At 53.4% G+C, this 19,278-nt stretch overlaps 1 protein-coding gene across 7 annotated transcripts in view; it reads right to left on the reverse strand.

Moving 5' to 3' along the window:
* TSPAN11 (tetraspanin 11) overlaps positions 1-19,278 on the reverse strand; it is a 67,067-nt gene that overhangs the window by 38,063 nt on the left and 9,726 nt on the right. For 6 of the 7 annotated variants that reach the window (XR_011439943.1, XR_011439944.1, XM_001493856.6 and 3 more), the window contains exon 2: positions 5,284-5,378. Coding sequence is in view for 5 of the 7 variants with exons in the window: in XM_001493856.6 (XP_001493906.1) it covers positions 5,284-5,367 (84 nt within the window). In the remaining 2 variants the exon portion in view is untranslated. Of the gene's footprint in view, positions 1-5,283; positions 5,379-9,829; positions 9,937-19,278 lie in introns of those variants that run through there. The other variant, XM_070270883.1, reaches the window with a different exon arrangement.

Consider the following 19,278-nt stretch of genomic DNA (forward strand, 5'->3'; position numbering starts at 1 on the left):
CAGTGTTTTTCTAAAACGAACCTCTAATTCTTACAGGTATTGGCACTCCCACTTAACGTATGAAGAAGGGAGCCTCAGTCGGATGACGTGATTTGCCCGATGTCTTGTCTGCTTGGGCTGCCTTAATAAAACACCACAGCTGGGGGCTTACACACAGAAATGTACTTCTCGCCGTTCTGGAGGCGGGGAGCCCGCGATCAAGGTGCTGCTGATTCTGTTTCGGTGAGGGCCTTCTTCCTGGCTTTCAGACCCGCCTGCTCACTGTGTCCGCACACGGCCTCCTCATGCATGCTCAAGGAGAGGGCTCTCCTTCTCTTCCGCTTCTCGTAAAGTCACCGATCCTGTTGGGTTAGGACCCCACTCTCACGACCTCATTTAACCATAATTACCTCCTACAGTTGCTGGGGGCTAGGACTTTACCATACGGATTTTAAGGGGATACAATTCAGTCCATAGCACCTAATGTCCCAGGCAAATAAACAGTGGGGTCTGTACTTGAGCCCAAACTTGAGTCTTCGCCACACGCTCTGCTGCCTCACTAATCCACACACACCGCAAGGACACTGTGGGAAGGTCAGGACTCACAGCTGGAGGCGACAAAGCATGGTGGCCAGGCCACAGGCTCAGGGGTCAGAGAGAGCTGGGCTCGAGTGCCGGACTTTGGGCAAACGGCTCCACACTCTGACGCGGAGCTCCACCAGAGCTGTTCACAGCCTCGGCGGTGCTGGCAGAGTCAAGAGGATGATGCGAGCGGAAGGCAAGCACAGAGGAGCCACCCAGGAAGCTCCACGAACATGGGAACTTCCTCCACGGACGTATTCCAGGCGCCCAGAACAGTGCTTGACGCTTAGTAGGTGCTTAATAAATACGGTGGGATGGATGTTTCAATTGTCATTGTTATTGACCAGTATACCTGGTGTCAGCGCTAGCTCTGCTTAGAGCCACTAGGAGCCCTGGGGCAAGGTTCTGAGCAGGGAGTCTGTTCCCTGTCTGTAAAATGAGGACTGTAGGGGTGCCGACCATCAGGGCTGACCTGGGGATCGCAGGAGACAGCCCGCGGAAGGTCTTTCTCCAGCAGGCCTCACCGATGCTAGGCACAACCACCAAGGCAAGGGCTTCCTCATCCTCTCTGGGTGCACTGGGATAGATGGGGCAAGGTGACATTCTGGGAGGGAACACTGTTCTGGGTGAGGAAGGAGGTCTGACTGTCCACCCCGGGCACACTCGCCATGGCACTCGGCCTCTGCTGTCGAGGCTCATGTCTCGCGTCTGCGTAGCGGTGGTGGGAGGCGGCACTAGGGAGCCACACAGCAGTCCAAGGACCCTCCCTGCTGCTCTGCTCTAGGATTGATGGGGAAGGCAGAAGAGGTGGGAACCGTGACAGGGTTGGGGAGCACTCACCCGTGTAGACGCTGGCACTGGTCCGTGTCTAATAAGAGGGGGTTCGGGGGGGGGACCAGCAGCTGGACTCTGGGGTGCCCGTGTGGGAGGGAACCTTCTCTTGACGGGAGGGATCTTCATTGACAAGGCCCCCTCCCTGGGGAATGCTGGTAAATTCCCAGGGACTTTGTGCTCTGCAAAATGTGTGACGCTGTGCTCTGCTGTGGGAGGAGATGGGCCAGCAGTCTGCCCCGTGTCTACTTCTGAGGGCATCACAGCAGGTCCAGGGGCAGATGCCAGGAACCCCGGACTGGAGACGAGGCCTAAGTCTTCAAAAGCCGACCGTCCCCCATAAGGGGGCCGAGGCTCAGGGGAACGGGGCCCTGCAGCTGGTCCACACCCAGCCAGGCCCCAGGCAGGGGTATTTTTAACTCAGAGCAGGGCGATCTCTACGGGGGACGCTCACTCGCCGAGAGTTCTCTGCTAACACGCTTGCTGCCCATCTGCCTGCGTACCACCCACATGCGCTTCTCCTCACCACTCCCAAGGGAATCCAACACCAGCAAGGCAGACTCCACGGCTGCTCTGGCTAGGAGGGACCTGAGGGCAGTCACCTCGTCGACTGCCCGCTCCCTCCCACGGGACCCTGGCACAGCAGGACTTGCAGGTCAGGGCCCTGCCACAGATATTTTGGGAGGAACACCTCACAGCAGCCCTCGGCCCGCCAGCTACTGACCTCCTTCTCCTCGTGCCCAGCGGGTGTTTTCTATATTGAGTGCGCACTTCCTCGGCCCCTCGCCCTCTCTGTTCTCTTGAGAGTGCTGTCACCACCGCCACCAAGGAGCTCTGTGTGGCCAAACCCAGTGGCCACTTTCCAGGCCTTAAAATACTTGATGTGCCCTTTCCCTTTCCCACGGTCCACCCCTCCCTTATCTCCAGCTTCTATGATGCTGTTTCTTCTGGTCTTCCCCCCACCTCTCTGATGCTCCTCCTCCAGCTCCCCTGGGCTGACTCCTCGTCCCAGCTTGCCTGGGGCTCTCCTGGTGTTAGCACTGAAAGTCCCACATCTTGGAGGCTCCCTCACTTCAGGGCAAATGGGAGCTGCTGTTGACCCTAGACTCAGCCCTGATCACTGGGGTGCTCCACTTCTCACTCTTGGCTCTCTTCTCAGTCACCGTGCTCTCCCCGGGGGTTCTCATCTGTTTCCATGGCTGCAACCACCTCTGTGTGGGGACGATCCCTATCTGAGATCCAGACCCTGGCAACTCAAATTCACCATGCCTACGTGCCTACGTCTGATCTCGCCACCTGACCCCAACCTCTTCGTCTTTCTGGTCTCCGGTTGCAACGCAGAGCTCCACCATCCACCTAGAGTTACATATCCTAGACACTTGTTCTCTCTCCACCCCATGCAATTAATGACCTAATCTTGTCAATTTTACCCCCTAAATCCCTTGACCCTCTCCAAATATTTCCATCTCCACTGTCACTCCCATAGCGCAGGTCACCACAATCTCCTGTCCTGATCAGGGCAAAGTCTAGAGGGAAGGTCCTGGAGTGGTGAGTATTAGGGGTTGAATTGTGTCCCCAAAAAGATTTGTTGAGGCCCTAGCCCTGGTACATATGAATGTGCCCTTATTTGGCAATAAGATCTGTGCAAATATAATCAAGTTATGATGAGGTCATTAGGGTGGGCCCTAATCCAGTATGAGTGGGGTCCTTATAAGAAGAAGAAAATGCCACATGAAGACAGAGACATAGGAAGAGCAGCATGCAAGGACAGAGGCAGAGACTGGAAGGATGCAGCTGCAAGCCAAAGGATGCCAAGAACTGCCAGCCACTGCCAGGAGCTAGGAAGGGGCAAGGACAAATTCCTCCCAGAGTCTTAGAGGGAGCACGGCCCTGCTGACTTGTGGATTTTGGACTTCTGGCCTCCAGATCTTGAGAGAACGGATTTCTATTGTTTAAGGCCACCTGGTTGATGGAACTTTGTTATGGCACTCCTGAGGACCTAGGACAGTGAGAGATGGCGCTTTTTATTTTCTTACCTATACTTTTCAGTATTTTAGAGATTATCTGGAGTGGATACATAACACTTTTATGATCAGGAAAAAGAAATTTATTCTTAAAAAGAAATCCTCACTCAGCAAGAATCCTAAGCCACCTATTGCATTTCTCTCTGAGAATTGAAACCATCTGCACTCATGCCGCTCAGCGACCTCATCGACACGGCTTTATCATTCCACTGTCTTCATCGACAACCTCACTATTCCAGGAAGCGCTGCCCAGGAAGATAGAAGTTGCAAATAAAAGAAGCTTATTGTTCGATTCAGGAACTTTGCGAAAAACATTTAAACAAACATCAAGCTGTTCAGCTATGCAACAGATAGCATCAAATGACTGACTACTTTCCAACACTCTTGGAAACCCTCGCCTTGCTGTGTCCAGCACTCCCAAACTACCACATCTTGACGCTTCCCAACCTGAATCACTTTCCCAGTCTCAACGAATTCCATGAACTTAATGAGAGACCCTGGAGGTGCAGACACACCCTATCTTTGTCTGCCCATCTGGGATGCTTCGGAGACGCTGCCAGGGGAGCGCACCCCCACCCCCCACCGGGAGCGGGAACCTGGTTCCGCCTTGGCAGCACTTGACTCGGTGGTGTTTTCAGCCCTTCTCCATCTGATATATCCGAGATGCTGCATGTATCGAATGCTTCCTGTGAGCAGAGACCCAGCCAGGCCCCTGACACACACCATTTCAGGGCAGCTGCTAACAAACGACCTATTAGCAGATAAACTGAAGCACAGTAAAAACTTTAAGAGTTTATTTGAGCAAAAATCGTCTTGAATCGGCAGCATCACATCCGGCAGATAGAAAGGAGGTCTGGGAGCTGTACAAACCTCCTTATAGGCGGAAGGAGCGGGAATTAGGAGGAAAGCGGGATGGTTGTGGCAAGGTCACTTTCCTGCAGGGCTAGCAGGGGTCCCTCAGGCAGACGACCGACCTGGTGCTGCTCAGCCATTCCCGACTGACTGCTCTAAGATGGAATTTCTGGGAGAGTCAAAACTGTAATTTAGTTACATCTCGGTTTGGTGACATGGGGCTTAGCATAAGCGACTCCATTTTGGGCTTGTTGTCTTGTATTTAATAAATCCCAACAGGTTAGAGATGATCCCTGGTTTGTAGCTTGGGAAACAGACTCCGCCCCTGTAAGTGGCCTGCAAGGCCACCCCATCAGTGACCAGCAGAGCCTGTGCTCCTGGCGCTCTTCTGCCTCTCCCATTCAGCGGGACTCCAACACAAAACACGCACAGTCCAGTGTCTATTTTTGGGAACTGATGGCAGTTTGTTCCCAATTACCCTGATAATTGTCCCAAGTGGACAGACTTCCCTCCTCCGGGAAGACCCCACTGGGGCGTTTTCCTGAGGGGAGTCACTACGGAGACCATTCCCATCACGCAGAGGCAGCCCCAGGCCCCAGGACTTCTGTTTCTCCGCCCTGGGCCTGGAGAGTGTTAGCTGTGAAAGGCAACGGGCTTCAGGGGAAAACAAGCAATTACTTCAGCAGGCGCATTTCCCACGAGGCACTGGTGCCACGAGGGAGCAGGGAGGGAGGCGGGGCCCTGCGTCCCGCGGCTGGAACACATCGCTCCCGGTCGTGTGGATGCCTCCTCTATTCAGATGCCGCGCGGCACGGACTCCACGCCAACCTGCAGGCCGGATTCTGTTCTTCCCCCTCACTAGCAAATGTACATATTTGCTTTAAAGTAGGCAGAATTTGCCCATAGGTGGTCTTTGATTTGGAAGAAATCAACCCCAGAGCAGTGACTCACAAGAAACAAAGGTGGCTTGACTCATTCCGCGCTCGGAAGGGGCTGGTGTTCAGAATTCACTTACCCAGAAGAAGAAGTTAAAGACGAAGAGCAGATACTTCAGATAGACGCTCAGCCAGTCGTCCTGCTCCGCCTTGTACTGGGCCATGGCTGCAGGGCCTGCAGAGAAGACACACGTGCTGGGCTGGGGGACCCACGGAGGCCACCTCGCCTTCCCGGAGCCAGAGCTCCGTAGCAGGCTTCCCTTCACAGTGCTGACTAGGCCGAGGCTGTGGGTGTGCAACCAGGAGCAAAGATCAGGGAAATGCAAAGGCTACTGGACACACAATGGAGGTGAACCGGGAAGAATTTTCTAGACCTTTGGATCCTGGTTTTGTCCTTTTAACAAATCTAACCTATGAATCTTCCTACAGACTTTGCACTGGAGTTGTTGTGTTTTTATTCTCTTCCTGTCTCATTAGGGTTGCAGGAAGCAAGTTTACGTGCCTTCCACACACACACATGCACATGCACGCACGCACACCTGCACACTCGGCATGCCTGCTTCGCACTGGAATCCTGCCCTCTGCAGTGTCTGAACAGGACCTCCGCGTGCACAGTGAGGCGTGAGCCCCAATCAGAGAGCCTGCTGGAACCTCAACGACGATCCAGTCCACCCTACCCGCCCTGCACCTCGACCTTCCAAATGAGGAGGCAGGTGGGCAGGCCTGGTGGTTTGGCGGAAAGAAGTACCTGAGCCCTGGAGTCTGGCTCGCAGGTTCTAACTCCGATCTGTCACGAGATCCAGGAGACCTTGGGCGGGTTACCTAACCTCCCATCCTCAGTGTCCTCATCTGGAGTGGAGATGACGATGATGCCCACGTGGCAGGCTGTTCTGAAGACTAGATGGGCACATCTCCCTGAGGTGTTTAGCACAGTCGTTGGCACACAGAGAGTACTCAGTAAATGTTAGCTATGCTTATTTCATGTAGCAGGGACTAGTACCCAGGATGCCAGCCCTCAAACTCCTAGTCTTTGCCCCAGAACCAGGTTCCCTCCCCTCATCCTGATGCTCACTGATGGACCCTCCGGGAACCATGACATTGATGGGGCGAGAGAGGTGGAGAAGGCACCCTGGGCCCGGTGATCTCGTTCGCTTCTGGTGAGTCTGAACCCCAGGCTGTGGGTCCTCCCCTCCCGGCTGCAGGCCCCAGGCACCTGCACACACTCCCTCAGCAGCTGCTCCTGCAGACACCGGCCCTTCTGGGGCCTCTTCTATTCCAGAACCACAGCAATGAGGCACTGGGTTGCCCATTTCCATTTCTTTCTCCAGCACCCCCCAACCTGAGTCGAGCCCTCCTGCCACCGCACTGGTGCCCGGCCCAGATGACCCCCGAGCCAGTACGCTGGTCTCCCCCCAGCAGGGCCTGGCCAGGCCCAGATGACCCCCGAGCCACGTACTGCCTTGGTTTCAGGCTCACAGCTCCCAACAAGGAAGAGGGGAAGAGAGACAAGAAAAGGGGGCTGTCTTAATCAGGATTTCTATTTGCAGACCTCGAAGAAGGTAATTTAAGACTTTTAGTCTTCTTGTTAAAAAAAGACAAAACTCATTTTTCTCCAATTTAGTCTGAGAAGCAGGTTGGTGGAAAAAAACACAGAAGGAGAAAAAAGGAAGCCTGTAAAAAGCGTGACACTGGGTGACAGATGAGGCTGGCCAGGCAGCAGGAACGGAGCTGTGATGCGGTGTCACGCACCGGCCCTGGCGAGACCCTCTGGGCACCTAGCCCCTTAGGGCACAGACAGTCTGTCCGCCGGCTCCCCGGCTGCACTCTCTTCCCCTTGTCTGCACCCCCTCCCCGCCACAGGGCCCACCAGACTCTCGTCCCTGAACCTTCTCCAGACCTGCCAACCAAGGGGTCAGGACCCTCTAAAGGAAAGCTGTACTTTTAAAAAAGGAGTTCAGGCAGAAGACGGGACTTAAGAAGAAACGCATTTCTAACGGTAAGATTTCAGCCATCGGTGGCAGAGAAGCCAGAACTGCGGCATCAGGGCCGGGACCTGCGGTCTCCCTGCCGCCAGCCTTCTGCAGAAGGAATGAGGGAACGAGCACGGCTGAGCCAAGACACACATTTCTAAAGACCTCTCTAACGTCACATGGCTAACCGGCGGCAGCAGTTTCCTATCTCCCTGTGTTCAGCAGTCCTGCCCTCACTATACCCCCACCATATGTGGAGCCCTGTGCTGAGGGTGGCAGAGGTCCCAAAGAAGTGTCAGTACCAGCTTGGAGCCAGATGCCTGGATCTGAAACCTAGCCTTTTCATTCACTAGCCGTGTGATCTTGGGAAAGTTACTTGACCTCTCTGTGCAGCTAACATTTGTTGAGCACTTATGATGTGCCAGGCACAGGACTAAGTGCTTCACACGTTACCTTGTCCCATCTTCCCAGTAGCCCATGAAGTCGGGTTATTCCCATTTTGCAAGATAAGGAACCTGAGGCTTAGACACGTTCAGTAACCTGCCCAAAGTCACACAGCACTGCCAGAACGGAGTGAGGAGCCTCTGCCCTCTGCCTCGGCCCAGGCTATCACCACTGCACAGGGCTCTCAGGGCCAGAGCTGCGGGAAGGAAGGGGGGGTGGTTTCCCTAATATGTGTTCCCCTTTCTGCCTTAGGACTGGAAACCCTCCACTCCAGCTGGGTCCTTGGCCACCTGGAGCAGACGGTGCTTCCCTGGGTGGCACAGGGGTTAACTGCTGGCAAAGGGCCCATAAGAGGAAGTGGGGTCTGTGACTTCTTGGAATATTGTTTGTTTGGTGTATGTTTCTTTTTTCTTTTCTTTTCTTTTTTTTTTAAGGAAGATTGGCCCTGAGCTAACATCCACCACCAATCCTTCTCTTTTTGCTGAGGAAGACTGGCCCTGAGCGAACATCGGTGCCCACCTTCCTCCATTTTATATGTGGGACGCCTGCCACAGCATGGCTTGCTAAGCGGTGCCAGGTCCGTGCCTGGGATCTGAGCCTGCGAAACCCTGGGCAGCCAAAGTAGAGCGGTGAACTTAACCACTAAGCCACCTGGCAGGCTCCTGGTGTATGTTTCTTGTGCATTCACAAAGACTGGGAATCCTGTCGCTGTGGAGTGCAGAATTCTACATGTGTCAGTTTGTAACTGCACTTTTCACATCTAAATGTCTACTGATTTTGTGTCTGCTCGTTCTACTGTCTATTGAAAAAGGCATATGACAGACTCCCGCTATGACCACGAATTTGTCTATCTTGCTTTAATTCTGTTCATTTTTGCTTCACATATTTTGTAACTATTTTATGGAGTACATACAGATTTGGAGTTGTAATATCATCCTGGTGCATCAGTCCATTTATTATTAATAAATGTCATTCTTTATCTCTAATAATCAGAAACATCCTTACAGTGAAGAAGGGGCATGTCTCTCTTCAGTCTTTCCTTCTTTCTGTTGGTTGGAATGCTGACGTAATGCTGGAGCTCAAGCAGCCATTCTAAGCCATGAGCTAGAAACCATGGGTTGAAAAGGGCAGAGCAATCAGTTCAAAGAGCCTGGATCTCAGATGATTTTGGAGCTGCCATACCACCCCTGGGCTGCTCACCTACAGACTTAGTTTATATGAGAGAACAACAGACTTGTAGCTTAAGGTACATGTTTGGATGTTCTATTACCCACAGTTCACCTTGATATGGCAGAGGGAGCAGTGGGTGCAAAGGTGTGTGAGAGCGCAGTGTGCGGGGCACTGTGAAGGGGCAGCTAGACCAGAGGTGACGTCAGGCAGTGGCCACCAAGCTCTTTTATTTTTTTGAGGAAGATCAGCCCTGAGCTAACATCTGCCTCCAATCCTCTTTTTGCTGAAGAAGACTGGCCCTGAGCTAACATCCATGCCCATCTTCCTCTACTGTATATGTGGGATGCCTGCCACAGCATGACCTGACAAGCCGTGTGTAGGTCTGTATCTGGGATCCAAACCGGCGAACCCAGGGCCACCAAAGCGGAGTGCGCAAACTTAACTGCTACGCCAGTGGGCTGGCCCCGCACCAAGCTCTTTTAACCATACCCTCCGTCACTAAAATGTTTTGAGAACACCCCATAGATATGTATATTTACTAACTATATATTATTACACAAATTTTATTCATGTACTAATGTCAATCTATATAGTAAATATGATCAAAGATTAATTTTGCTTCTTTTAAAGATAGAAACAATTAGGAATAGGAATTCTAGGTAGACTGTCTCCACTTTGGGGCCCATTCCCAGGAGTCAGGGGAGAGGGGTGGGCCACAGTGCCATGTGCTGCCAAGATCCCAGTCACATGAGGACCAGCGAGGGATGGCCTTTGCCAGAGCACCAGGGGAGGACAGCAGGGGGTGGGATCCAGGAGAGGGGAGGAAATGGGGAATGAGAGGTGGGCATTTCCAAACGAGCAGGCTGGGGAGGCAGCTGCAGGAGGGCCTGGGGTCCTGGAGTGGTTCTGCGTGGTAACGGAGGGAGACTCGCGTGACCGGGACAGGCCCTCTACCCTCCATCTCCCTCTCATCTGTAGCATGGGGGTGATGCTCATGCCCACTCATGGGGTTATTGTGAGGGTTAGAAGAGGTGATACTCACAAAATGCTTATGGACTTATCCAAGCCATAGGTGATGCAGAAATGGTCCAAAATGACATGCCAGCAGTAAGTCCTGGAGTGGAGCCGCATCTTTACCCATCCCAGTAAGGACGATAGAGTCATTCCAGTCGTAGGTGAGAGAAACTGAGGCCCAAAGTCACCGAGCAAGTCAGAAACAGCAGTGGGACCAGACATTTCAGTTTGCCGACGATCCAGTGTACATCCATTGTCTTGGCATGATCATTAGCAGTGCCCCCTTTTCACTTCAAACATCACCTGGTTTGGATGTTCAGTCCTGGCTTTTCACACTACCTCACATTGCCTGCCAGCAGTACTCACTGTTCCTCAGGCCTCGGAATCTTTCTGCCCATCCCGTCCACATGCCACAGGTTTCACCAACGCACTATCTGCTCGGACACCCAGGGTCACCACCCCCCATTACTAAGGCTAAGGCATTTCCCTTAACTACATTATTTGCTAAAATCTGAGCTCAAGTCTGTATCCTGAACACCCACCACAGCATCTCATGCACGGGTGACCCTGCATGTCGCACGAATGAATGAACGGATCAACAAATGCACTGAAGAGCCACGCGGAAGCTCCTGCATTCGTTAAGAGTCATGTAGATATTTCTCACAAGGTTTCCCGGGACACCTAAGTCAAAGACGATGGACAGGAGAGAAGCAAAACGTAAACCATCCCTCCTAGGGCCTGAACCCATGTGAGTGTGGAGGACATTTCCGTGTGGGTGGTTTTAGCACGGGCGTCAGCAATTCTCCACCAGGCCTCCTGGGAGGTCCCGCACACCCCAGCCCAGGGTTTCTCTCGTCTTTGCCTCCCCTCTCTGTCCTCTCTGTATTGTCTTCTCTTTTCCCTCGTCTTTTAATCCTGGCCTCAGGTGAGAAGCACAGACCTATGTCCATGGTACATCAAAGTAGAAAATCCTTTAGGAAACAATCCAAACGAGGCACAGATGGGAGCAGGACAGTCTCACTGGCGGGAAACACCTGGGGACACAGTCAGGCGCTTCCCGGAGGCGTCAGCCCTGAGAAGAGCCCAGAGCGGGTGCAGCAGCCCTGGCAGGTATTGAAACGGACCCGCAATGCCCTTCTCCCAACCCGCCTCTTTCCCCTTGCCTTTGCTCCAGCCCTCAGAGACGGCTCTTCAGCGGACGCTGGGAAGCCCCGAGCCCCTTAAGGCCCAGCCCAGTGGGATCTCAGCGCCCACAACCACAAGTGGCTTCCTCCCCCTCCTCCTGCAGAAGGCTCAGCACCACGGGCCACAGAGCTCTCAGAGGCAAGCGTGTGCATGCACCGGATCTCGAAGTAGCTCGTGAAACAAACGCCGGATCCAGGGAGGCAGCCATTCTGCCTTTGTTCCAGAAATGTGTGATTTCCTAGTCACGGAGACAGGTGTTTTAGGGCCCTGGGAAACCTCCTCTGGCCCCCAGCGCCTCTCCCAGACTCTCTGTGGTAGTCACAAACCCCAGGCCCTGCAGCTTCCGGCAGCAGAGGTGGTGGGGCCTCACCTGGGCCAGGTCTCTCACTTCATTGTCTCAGCGACTGAGTGAGGCAGGTATATCACCTGTGTTTTACAGAGGAGGAGGCTGACGTGCCTGCGGCAGAGCCGGAATCAGGCCCTGGCGTCGCTGATGTCAAAGTCAAGGCCTCTCACGTCTGGGCTTTTAGCAGGCTTTCGGGAGAGAAGAAAAGTTGCCTCCATCCAGAGTTGATTTCTCTGTCCAGGCTTGGTCCTTGGAGCACTGAGTCACCTCCTGAGAAGCCTCTCATAGCAAGGATGGAGGTTCCAGAGGTGGCCCATCCAGGTAAGGCAGGAGCAGTGGCAGCAGGAAGCCCTGAGCCCAGGCTGTTGGGGTGCAGCAGAAGGGCGGGACGTGGGGATGAGACACAGACAGGGCGGCCACATCACCCAACTCCTGGGGGAGCTGAACACATCAGAGACCATGTGAGCGCCTGCCCCTCGGATGGTGCAGGACCAGTCCACGCGGTGTGCACAGCTGCTCACTGAACAAGCTGCTTATCTTCCTTCTCTCTCTCCTTTGCAGTAAACCAGAACCCTTCCTACTCATCCTGCCCTGCCGAACCTGGGTGCCCTCCTTCTGATGGGGCCAGCTGGGTGAAATCCCGACTTTTATTGGAAGTTGCCAAGGAGGACCTAGGCAGCACGATCTAGCGTGGGTGAGCAGGTAAGGCAGGTGTCTAAGGGTTGGGCCGCTCAAGCCCAGTGAGGGTGGGCAACCTTTGGGGCTGGTGCACCTGACAGCCTCCGCTTGGATCCTGGTAAACATGTGAGCCTTAACTGCGATCTATAGGTGATCGCCTCCCCTTTATTCCAAGGATGAGAGGTGCACTAAAACCTGCTGAAGTTTGATTGATAAGGCAGCCAAGACTGCTAGTGGACTACTAAATGTCGTTACCCCCTCCTTCTGCTACGATGGAGTTGTAGCTGGGCTCTGGCCACCTAACTGGTGCCTGCATTTCCCTGCCCTCTAAGAGGCTGCGTCTGGCCGTGTAACAGTTCTTAACAGTGGAATGTGGGTGCAAGTGCCACTTCCAGGCTTGGACCGTAACACATTGCTCCTGCACATCTCCACAATCTTTCCCTTCCCCGGGCTGGACTGACATCTAGCTTCAACCATGCAGGCCAGGACAGCACCTCAGAGCAGTGGTTCTCTAGCTTCGGGGTGCATCAGAATCACCTAGGGGGCTTTTGCAACACAGGTAGCTGGGCACCACCCCCAGAGGTTCTGATTCAGTAGGTGTGGGGTGGGGCCTAAGAATTTGCATTTCCAACAAGTTTCCAGGGGACGCTGATGCTGCTGGTCTGGGGACCACACTTTGAGATCACACACTGACCTTGGGGATGGCAGAGAAACAAGAGGGCAGGAAGCGGGACCCCTGAACCACTGCGTGGAGCAGAACAGCTTGCCTATCCTGGACTGCGACAGGAGAGAAAAAGAAACTTCTTTGTTCTTTAAGCCACTGTCCTGTTGGGTCTCTGATGCAGCAGCTCAGACTTGTTTCTAACTGAGTCATATCTCTAGGAGTCAGAGTCTTCTCTGTATAACGTCCCACTCAAAAAAAAAAAAAAAAAAAATCCTACTCCAGCTTCACCTCTAGAAGCAATAAATTAGTCCTTAATCCGACTAGTACCCAGAGGGAGGATACAGTCTCAGGTGTTGGATGCCCCAGCTCCAACTAATCACGAAGCACGCTGTCTCCCATCTCCCACTTTCCCCAGATCCTGTCTCCCTCTCAAGTTACGGCCAGAGCCTTCTTCTCTTCACCACCACGGTCTGAAGCTTCACTCCCTCGCACAGTCATTCTGCAGCCCACCGGGTCTGGCCTCCTCCACCGCTCCACTCATCCAAAGTCATCTCGAACTGCCGAAGCCTAAGGCGGTTTTTCAACCTCATCCCACTTCACCTCGGCTGAATCTGAAACCATGGACCACACCTTCCTTTTGAAACTCTCTCTCCGCAGCTGTTTTCATGGCCCCCCGCTCTCCTGATCCTTCTCCTGTCTCCTATATCCTTGATCTGAACATCACACCACCAAGTCTCCGACTTGGTCCTCTCTTGCTCAGTCTCATCAACAGGATCCTCTTCTTGGCTCACCCCTTTAAGGCTGGCATTCCCTCCAGGGTAAGGTGGGGACCATTCTTTGTGCTTTGCCTCTTGTTTCTCCTTTTGCAACCTCATTCATGCCCAACTCCATCTACACCTAACAAGCTGATGGCTCTCAAAAGCCTGCTGAGCTCGAGGCTCACTCACGTGGCTACAGGTCCCTAACACTCCCCACATCCAAAGCTAAGACAGCATCTCCCCCACCAACCTGGACGCGCTGTGTTCCTAATCCTAGTGACGCTCCCATCCATCCACCTGGGCAGGGCACAACTTTCAGGATTATGCTCACCTCTTCCCTCTTTCTCACTGTCAGCACTTCCCACGCCAACACTGAATGCTTCACCAAGATGTCCCCTTTCCACAGCAATCCTTAGTCACGTGGGCCTCCATGAGCCCACTCCTCCTGCTCTCCTCGCTGCTGCAGGCCCACCCTCACTTATTTCTGCAGCTGTCTGCTTGGCTGTTCGTGCATGAGTTTTCCCCTCTGAGAGTAACCAGTTAATTAATCTATTAATTCACTGAACATTCGAGCCCTCCCCTATGTGGCATATAATGTGCTGGAGATTAAAGAGAAGAGAATGAATGAGGCAGTCCCTGGCTTCAAACATCTCCCAGCTGGGGACACGGACACATCAATGTCGCTGCAACACAAGGTGTGAAATTCAGAGAAAAGTGCGTACAGGAGTGCTGAAGGGGAACTACTGGTGACAGCGTTCAAGCACGAGTGGGAATTCAGCAAAGAAGGTGACAAAGCAGGTACGGTCATGTGTCACTTAACCACGGGGATACGTTCTGAGAACTGTGTTGTCTGGCAATTTCAACATTGTGTGAACATGACAGAGTGCACTTACACAAACCTAGTTGGTGTGGCCTACCACACACCTAGGCTGCATGGTCCTAGTCTTATGGGACCACCGTCGTACATGCGGTCCGTCGTTGACCGAAACATCCTTAAGTGATGTCTGACTACAGAGGCTCCAGATTTTGGACTTTATTATGAAAGCAATGGGGCACCACTGGACTTCCTGATCCAGGGAATGACAGAATTAGTCACTACTTAAGAGGTTAAATTAAATAAAACCAAATGGTTTAGCAGCTTTTAAACCAGAGCCTAAGGTTGGGGAATGAGCATTCATTTAAGTGAATACAAAAAATATCCATGGAGAGGCTGGCCCGGTGGTGTAGAGGTTAAGTTTGCATGCTCCGCTTCAGTGGCCTGGGGTTAGCAGGTTCAGATCCCAGGAGTGGACCTAGTACTGCTTGTCAAGCCATGCTGTGGTGGCATCCCACATAAAATAGAGGAAGACTGCCACAGATGTTAGCTCAGCAACAATCTTCCTCAAGCAAAAAAAAAAAGAGGAAGGTTGGCAACAGATGTTAGCTCAGGGCCAATCTTCCTCACTTAAAAAAAAAAAAAAATACACCACCCAGGGAGCCCAGGTATCTGAAGGGAGTATTTGTTTGATTGATTTCCTGTGGCTCTGTGAGGCCATGGTAGAAACCGTGTTGTCTAGGACAGTCAAGGGCTGACCAGCCCGGCTCATTGCCAGTCCAAGGCAGCTGGCCCAGGCTGCCTAACTGCCTGGGTGGACCAGACTAGGGGGGCAGAGAAGGCCCACAGTGAGAGGCGAAAGCCTAACCCCCCAGGAAAATCCCCACCTGTCTGAACTAAGAGAACAGGTTTTAATTCTGACACACTGGGTCTCAAAAACACCTTTAAGAAAGAACAATGCATTGCCTAACATACTGACGGCTCCCACTAAAACAGGCTTAATTATAGTGAAGAATACAGTCTATAATTTTTCCCACACTCAGAGACAGATCTATATTATCATTTTCCGATCTTCCTGAATGAATGGATCTGATTTCCACCGAGAACGGGCTGCCCTTTTCATCACCACATGGAGACCTGTGCGTGAGTCCAGGGGGGCTGCCTGGTCATCACACCCAGGGAAGGCTGGCGCTTGGCACGAGGGGACTGAGTGGGGACAGTGTGTGTTCCTGGAACCCAGGAGAGGGACAGCGCTGGGGGCAGCCCTCCTTCCCATGATTCCCACAGAAAAGGAATTGCAAAGCAAGCCAAGGACGTCTGCCAACAGTCGGCGTGCAGAATCTAGAGAGGCGGAGGCGGTGGTGATGGGGACGGGCAGAGGTCTGGTGTCAGGGCTCTAACTCAGGATTTCCTATTCACCAGCACCTTGGGCAAGTCACTGCCCCTCTCTGTTCCTCAGTTTATCTGTACAGTGAGAAAGCTGGTGTTCTAGCAGTACATTCTTTCAAATAAATTTTTATGTACAGCCTCAATCTACAAAACAGATAAAGGGTAGCTGCTCTGGTGGAAGGGTGTGTTAAGGTCCCCTCACCTGACGACTGTCTGTCCCCCCACACGCACCCTAAGGCTGGAGCCACAGAGCCCCCAGCCCTAGCCCTCCTTGAGACCGAGATGTGGGCCTCGGCTCTCTTGTTCTCCAGCTGCATACGGTCACCACGCACTTGTCCGTCGTCAAAGGAGCAAGGGGAGAGCTGGAACTCAACCACAGGCCCACAAGGTATTTTCAGAACCAAAGTGACCTCCGAGGGCATCTGGAGCCTTTCACTGTACAGATACTTTGCCTTCCGCTGACCCTCACCTGGCCCCAACCTCACCCCACTTTTTTCCTTTTTTTTTTACCACGGTAAAATACACGTAACATAAAATTTACCACTGTGACCATTTTAAAGTGTACAATTCAGTGGCATCTAGTACATTCACAATGTTGTGCAACCATCACACTATCTAGTTCCAGAACTTTCCATCCTCCCAAATGGAAACCTCGTACCCATTAAGCAGTCACTCCTCATTCCCCCTCCCCTCAGCTCCTGGAAAGCACTAATCTGCTCTGTCTCCATGGACTTGCCTATTCGGAATATTTCACGTCAGATGTGGTTTACGTGTCTGGCTTCTCTCTCTAAGCATAGTTTTCCAAGATTCCTTCATACCCTCGCACGTATCCGTGCTTCATTCCCATTACGGCGGAATAACAGTCCGTTGTGCATCTGTACCACCTTCTGCTCCTCCACTCCCTGCTGACGGATGTTGGCTTGTTCCACCTTTTGGCGATAGTGAACAGAGCCTCCGTGAACATTCAGGCACAAGATTCTGTTTGGACACATTTTCAACTCCTCTGGGTAATGCCTGGAAACTGCCGGGTCACATGGTAACTGTCTGAGGACAGCCCAACTGTCTTCCACAGGCTCACCTCCGCCTTTGAAAACGGCATCTGCCCTGGGCAAGTGGCCCTGGCCCCACCGGGGGAGGGCACGCAGTCCACTACTTCTGTCCTCTCCAGGCTGTAGGCCACTGGTAACTTGCACAAATGATGAGACTAATAATGAGATCATTATGATATAATAATATATATTATTATTGTAGTTCTCACAATAACTAAGAGGTAGGCTTCACACTGCACAGAAGAGGAAGATTGTTCCGGGACACAGCCTTGTCTGAGATACAGAGCCACGCTCTCTTCCGCTCCCCGTGCTGCTCTGGAGCAGCACGAGACACTCTGGCCTCGAGACAGTCTGGCAGGTCGTCCTGCCCTGGCTCCTGGTGCCTGCCTCCCAGGAACGTGTCCTAGTTTGCCGCCTGCCAGGCCATTCCGTAAGGCTGGGCTGCTCTCCAGTGTCTGCCATTGCATCATGTGTCTCTGGTTAGGGCCCAGCTCCTCAATGATGATGAGAACCACCTCTGGCCAGGAGGCTTCTGGCACAGCTGAGCCCTGCTCTGTGCCCTCAGCGAGGGCCCCAGGGACACTGGGGTATGAGGACTGCTCCCAGCTCCCTCTGCCCTCCCCAAGGCAGCTCCCAGCATGTCTGGACGCATACTGCCTACAACAGCTTTCGAGACCCTGTACTCAGCCAGGGAAACTGAGCCTGGGCGGGGTCTTTGGAAGCTGCACCGGTCCTCAGGGTCTGAGGCCATGTGACGACGGGAAGGCAACGAGGCTGCCAACAGCAGGCAGGCCAGGAGGAGGCTGGCCAGCGCCGCCCTCGCCTCTGGCTCAGGAGTTAGGGTGGCAGCATCTGCAGCACGGCTTCCCGGTCACCCCGCCACCCACCCATGGGTGCTCCAGCCAACACGGGCACTGGTGCCTTACAGAAATCTGAGAGAGCCAGAAGGGCTGAGTGACCATGGCCCTGAGAGCAGAGGGAAAAAGCTTCCAAACATGCACAGTTTGGGATCCCAAACTGTGGGCCAGGCAGGAGCCAGGGAGGAGCAGGAGACAGCTGGGCCTGGGGACCTCCTGCGCTTGAATTAAGGACCAGACTGGAGCTGGAGGCCCTGAGGCACCTGTTCTGAGGGCCAGGGTGTGCCTTCACTGTTGTGTGCGTGTGAGAGGGGAGGGGGTGAAAGACATGGCTCCTCAGAGGAGTCTAGAGGATGTGGGAAGCACTCCGGGCCCCATATCAACAGCACTCCCAGCTCTCAGACTCAACAAGGCCTCACCACTGGGCTTGACTCCGGGGACCCAGGTCCTCAGATACGGAGGCCCCAACTACACTGCTGCCCCCTCCCCAGGGCAGGGTCCCCAGAGCAGCCCCTCCCCAGGCCCATGGCCACAGCCACTGTTTGCCTGACCTCACGATTTCTGAGCTATTTGGAAATGATCTGGTTGAGCCTGCAGGGCACCCGCGAGCTTCAGGAAGAGGTCCTCGTGGGGCGGCTTATGCACGATGCTGAGCGCACGGAGGAGGGGGCCTTTCTCCCCTGCACCATCCCTGGTCTAGGAGGAGGGAGCCGGGGAGCGAACGGAACCATGGGCCTGGTACTCTGATTTGGGCTGTCACATACATGGAGGGAAAATGAATGTCACCCTTACCAGCTGTGTGACCTTGGGTAGGTCATCTAATACACCTGAGCCTGTTTCCTCCTCTGCTTTATGGGGGCAAGAGGGTGGGGACCCTGGAGGGACAGACCGTGAAGACCAGCAAGTACTGGTTGACCCCACAGGCTGCCCCCTCTCCATCACCCCAGCAGCAGCAGCAGCCTCCATCAAGGAGAGGAGGGTGTGTGAATGCTCTGTGGCTCTGGCAGGGACCAGCCAGGCTGGAAGAGAGGCTCGGGGTGGAAGGAGGGGCGCCCCCACAGAAGCCTCATTACGGTGCACGTTACTTCGTGCGTAAGTACATTCACAACCTGCTTGCGGGAATCAGAAAGGCTCAGACTCTCCCTTCCAGGCAGCAAGAAAAAAAAGCCTGGATGACACGCAGACTCATCTCCTTTCCCAGAGAGGAGGAGTTGTACAGTTTCTTATTTGCTTTCAAAACAGTGCCCGTCTTGTCTCGGGAGCAGGATACCAGGACTTAGCAATAAGCCCAAAAGACCATTCCCTCCAAGGAGGTATAACTTGGAGGCCCCGACACCGCATGAACGATTTTACCATTTATGTGCTGGGGTTCCATAGGTTTTAGCAGATCTCCAAAGAGGTTTATGGCTTCCCCCCAGGAAATGGTTAAGATTCCTTTCTTAGGCAGGTATAGACAGGGCCTGGACATCAACTCCCAAGAGAAGGGTGTGTCTTAGGCACAGGCTCAGGGACCCAGTGGGCCCCGGGGACACCACCAGAGGCATCCTGGGTGCCCAGACCCCTGGTCCAGCTTGCTTTCTCCCACACCACACGGACTGGCAGATTGGTGCACGTGTGCGTAAGGGTAAAGGAAAGGGAGAGAACACTCATGGATCCAAATTTAAATTCTAATTTTCACTTTGGGACTTGGATGTAAATCTGTTAGGTCTTAAGTCCAGAAGATGACGTAATTTATTG

The sequence above is a fragment of the Equus caballus genome, chromosome 6 (assembly GCF_041296265.1).
Source record: "Equus caballus isolate H_3958 breed thoroughbred chromosome 6, TB-T2T, whole genome shotgun sequence".
Classification (NCBI taxonomy): domain Eukaryota; kingdom Metazoa; phylum Chordata; class Mammalia; order Perissodactyla; family Equidae; genus Equus; species Equus caballus.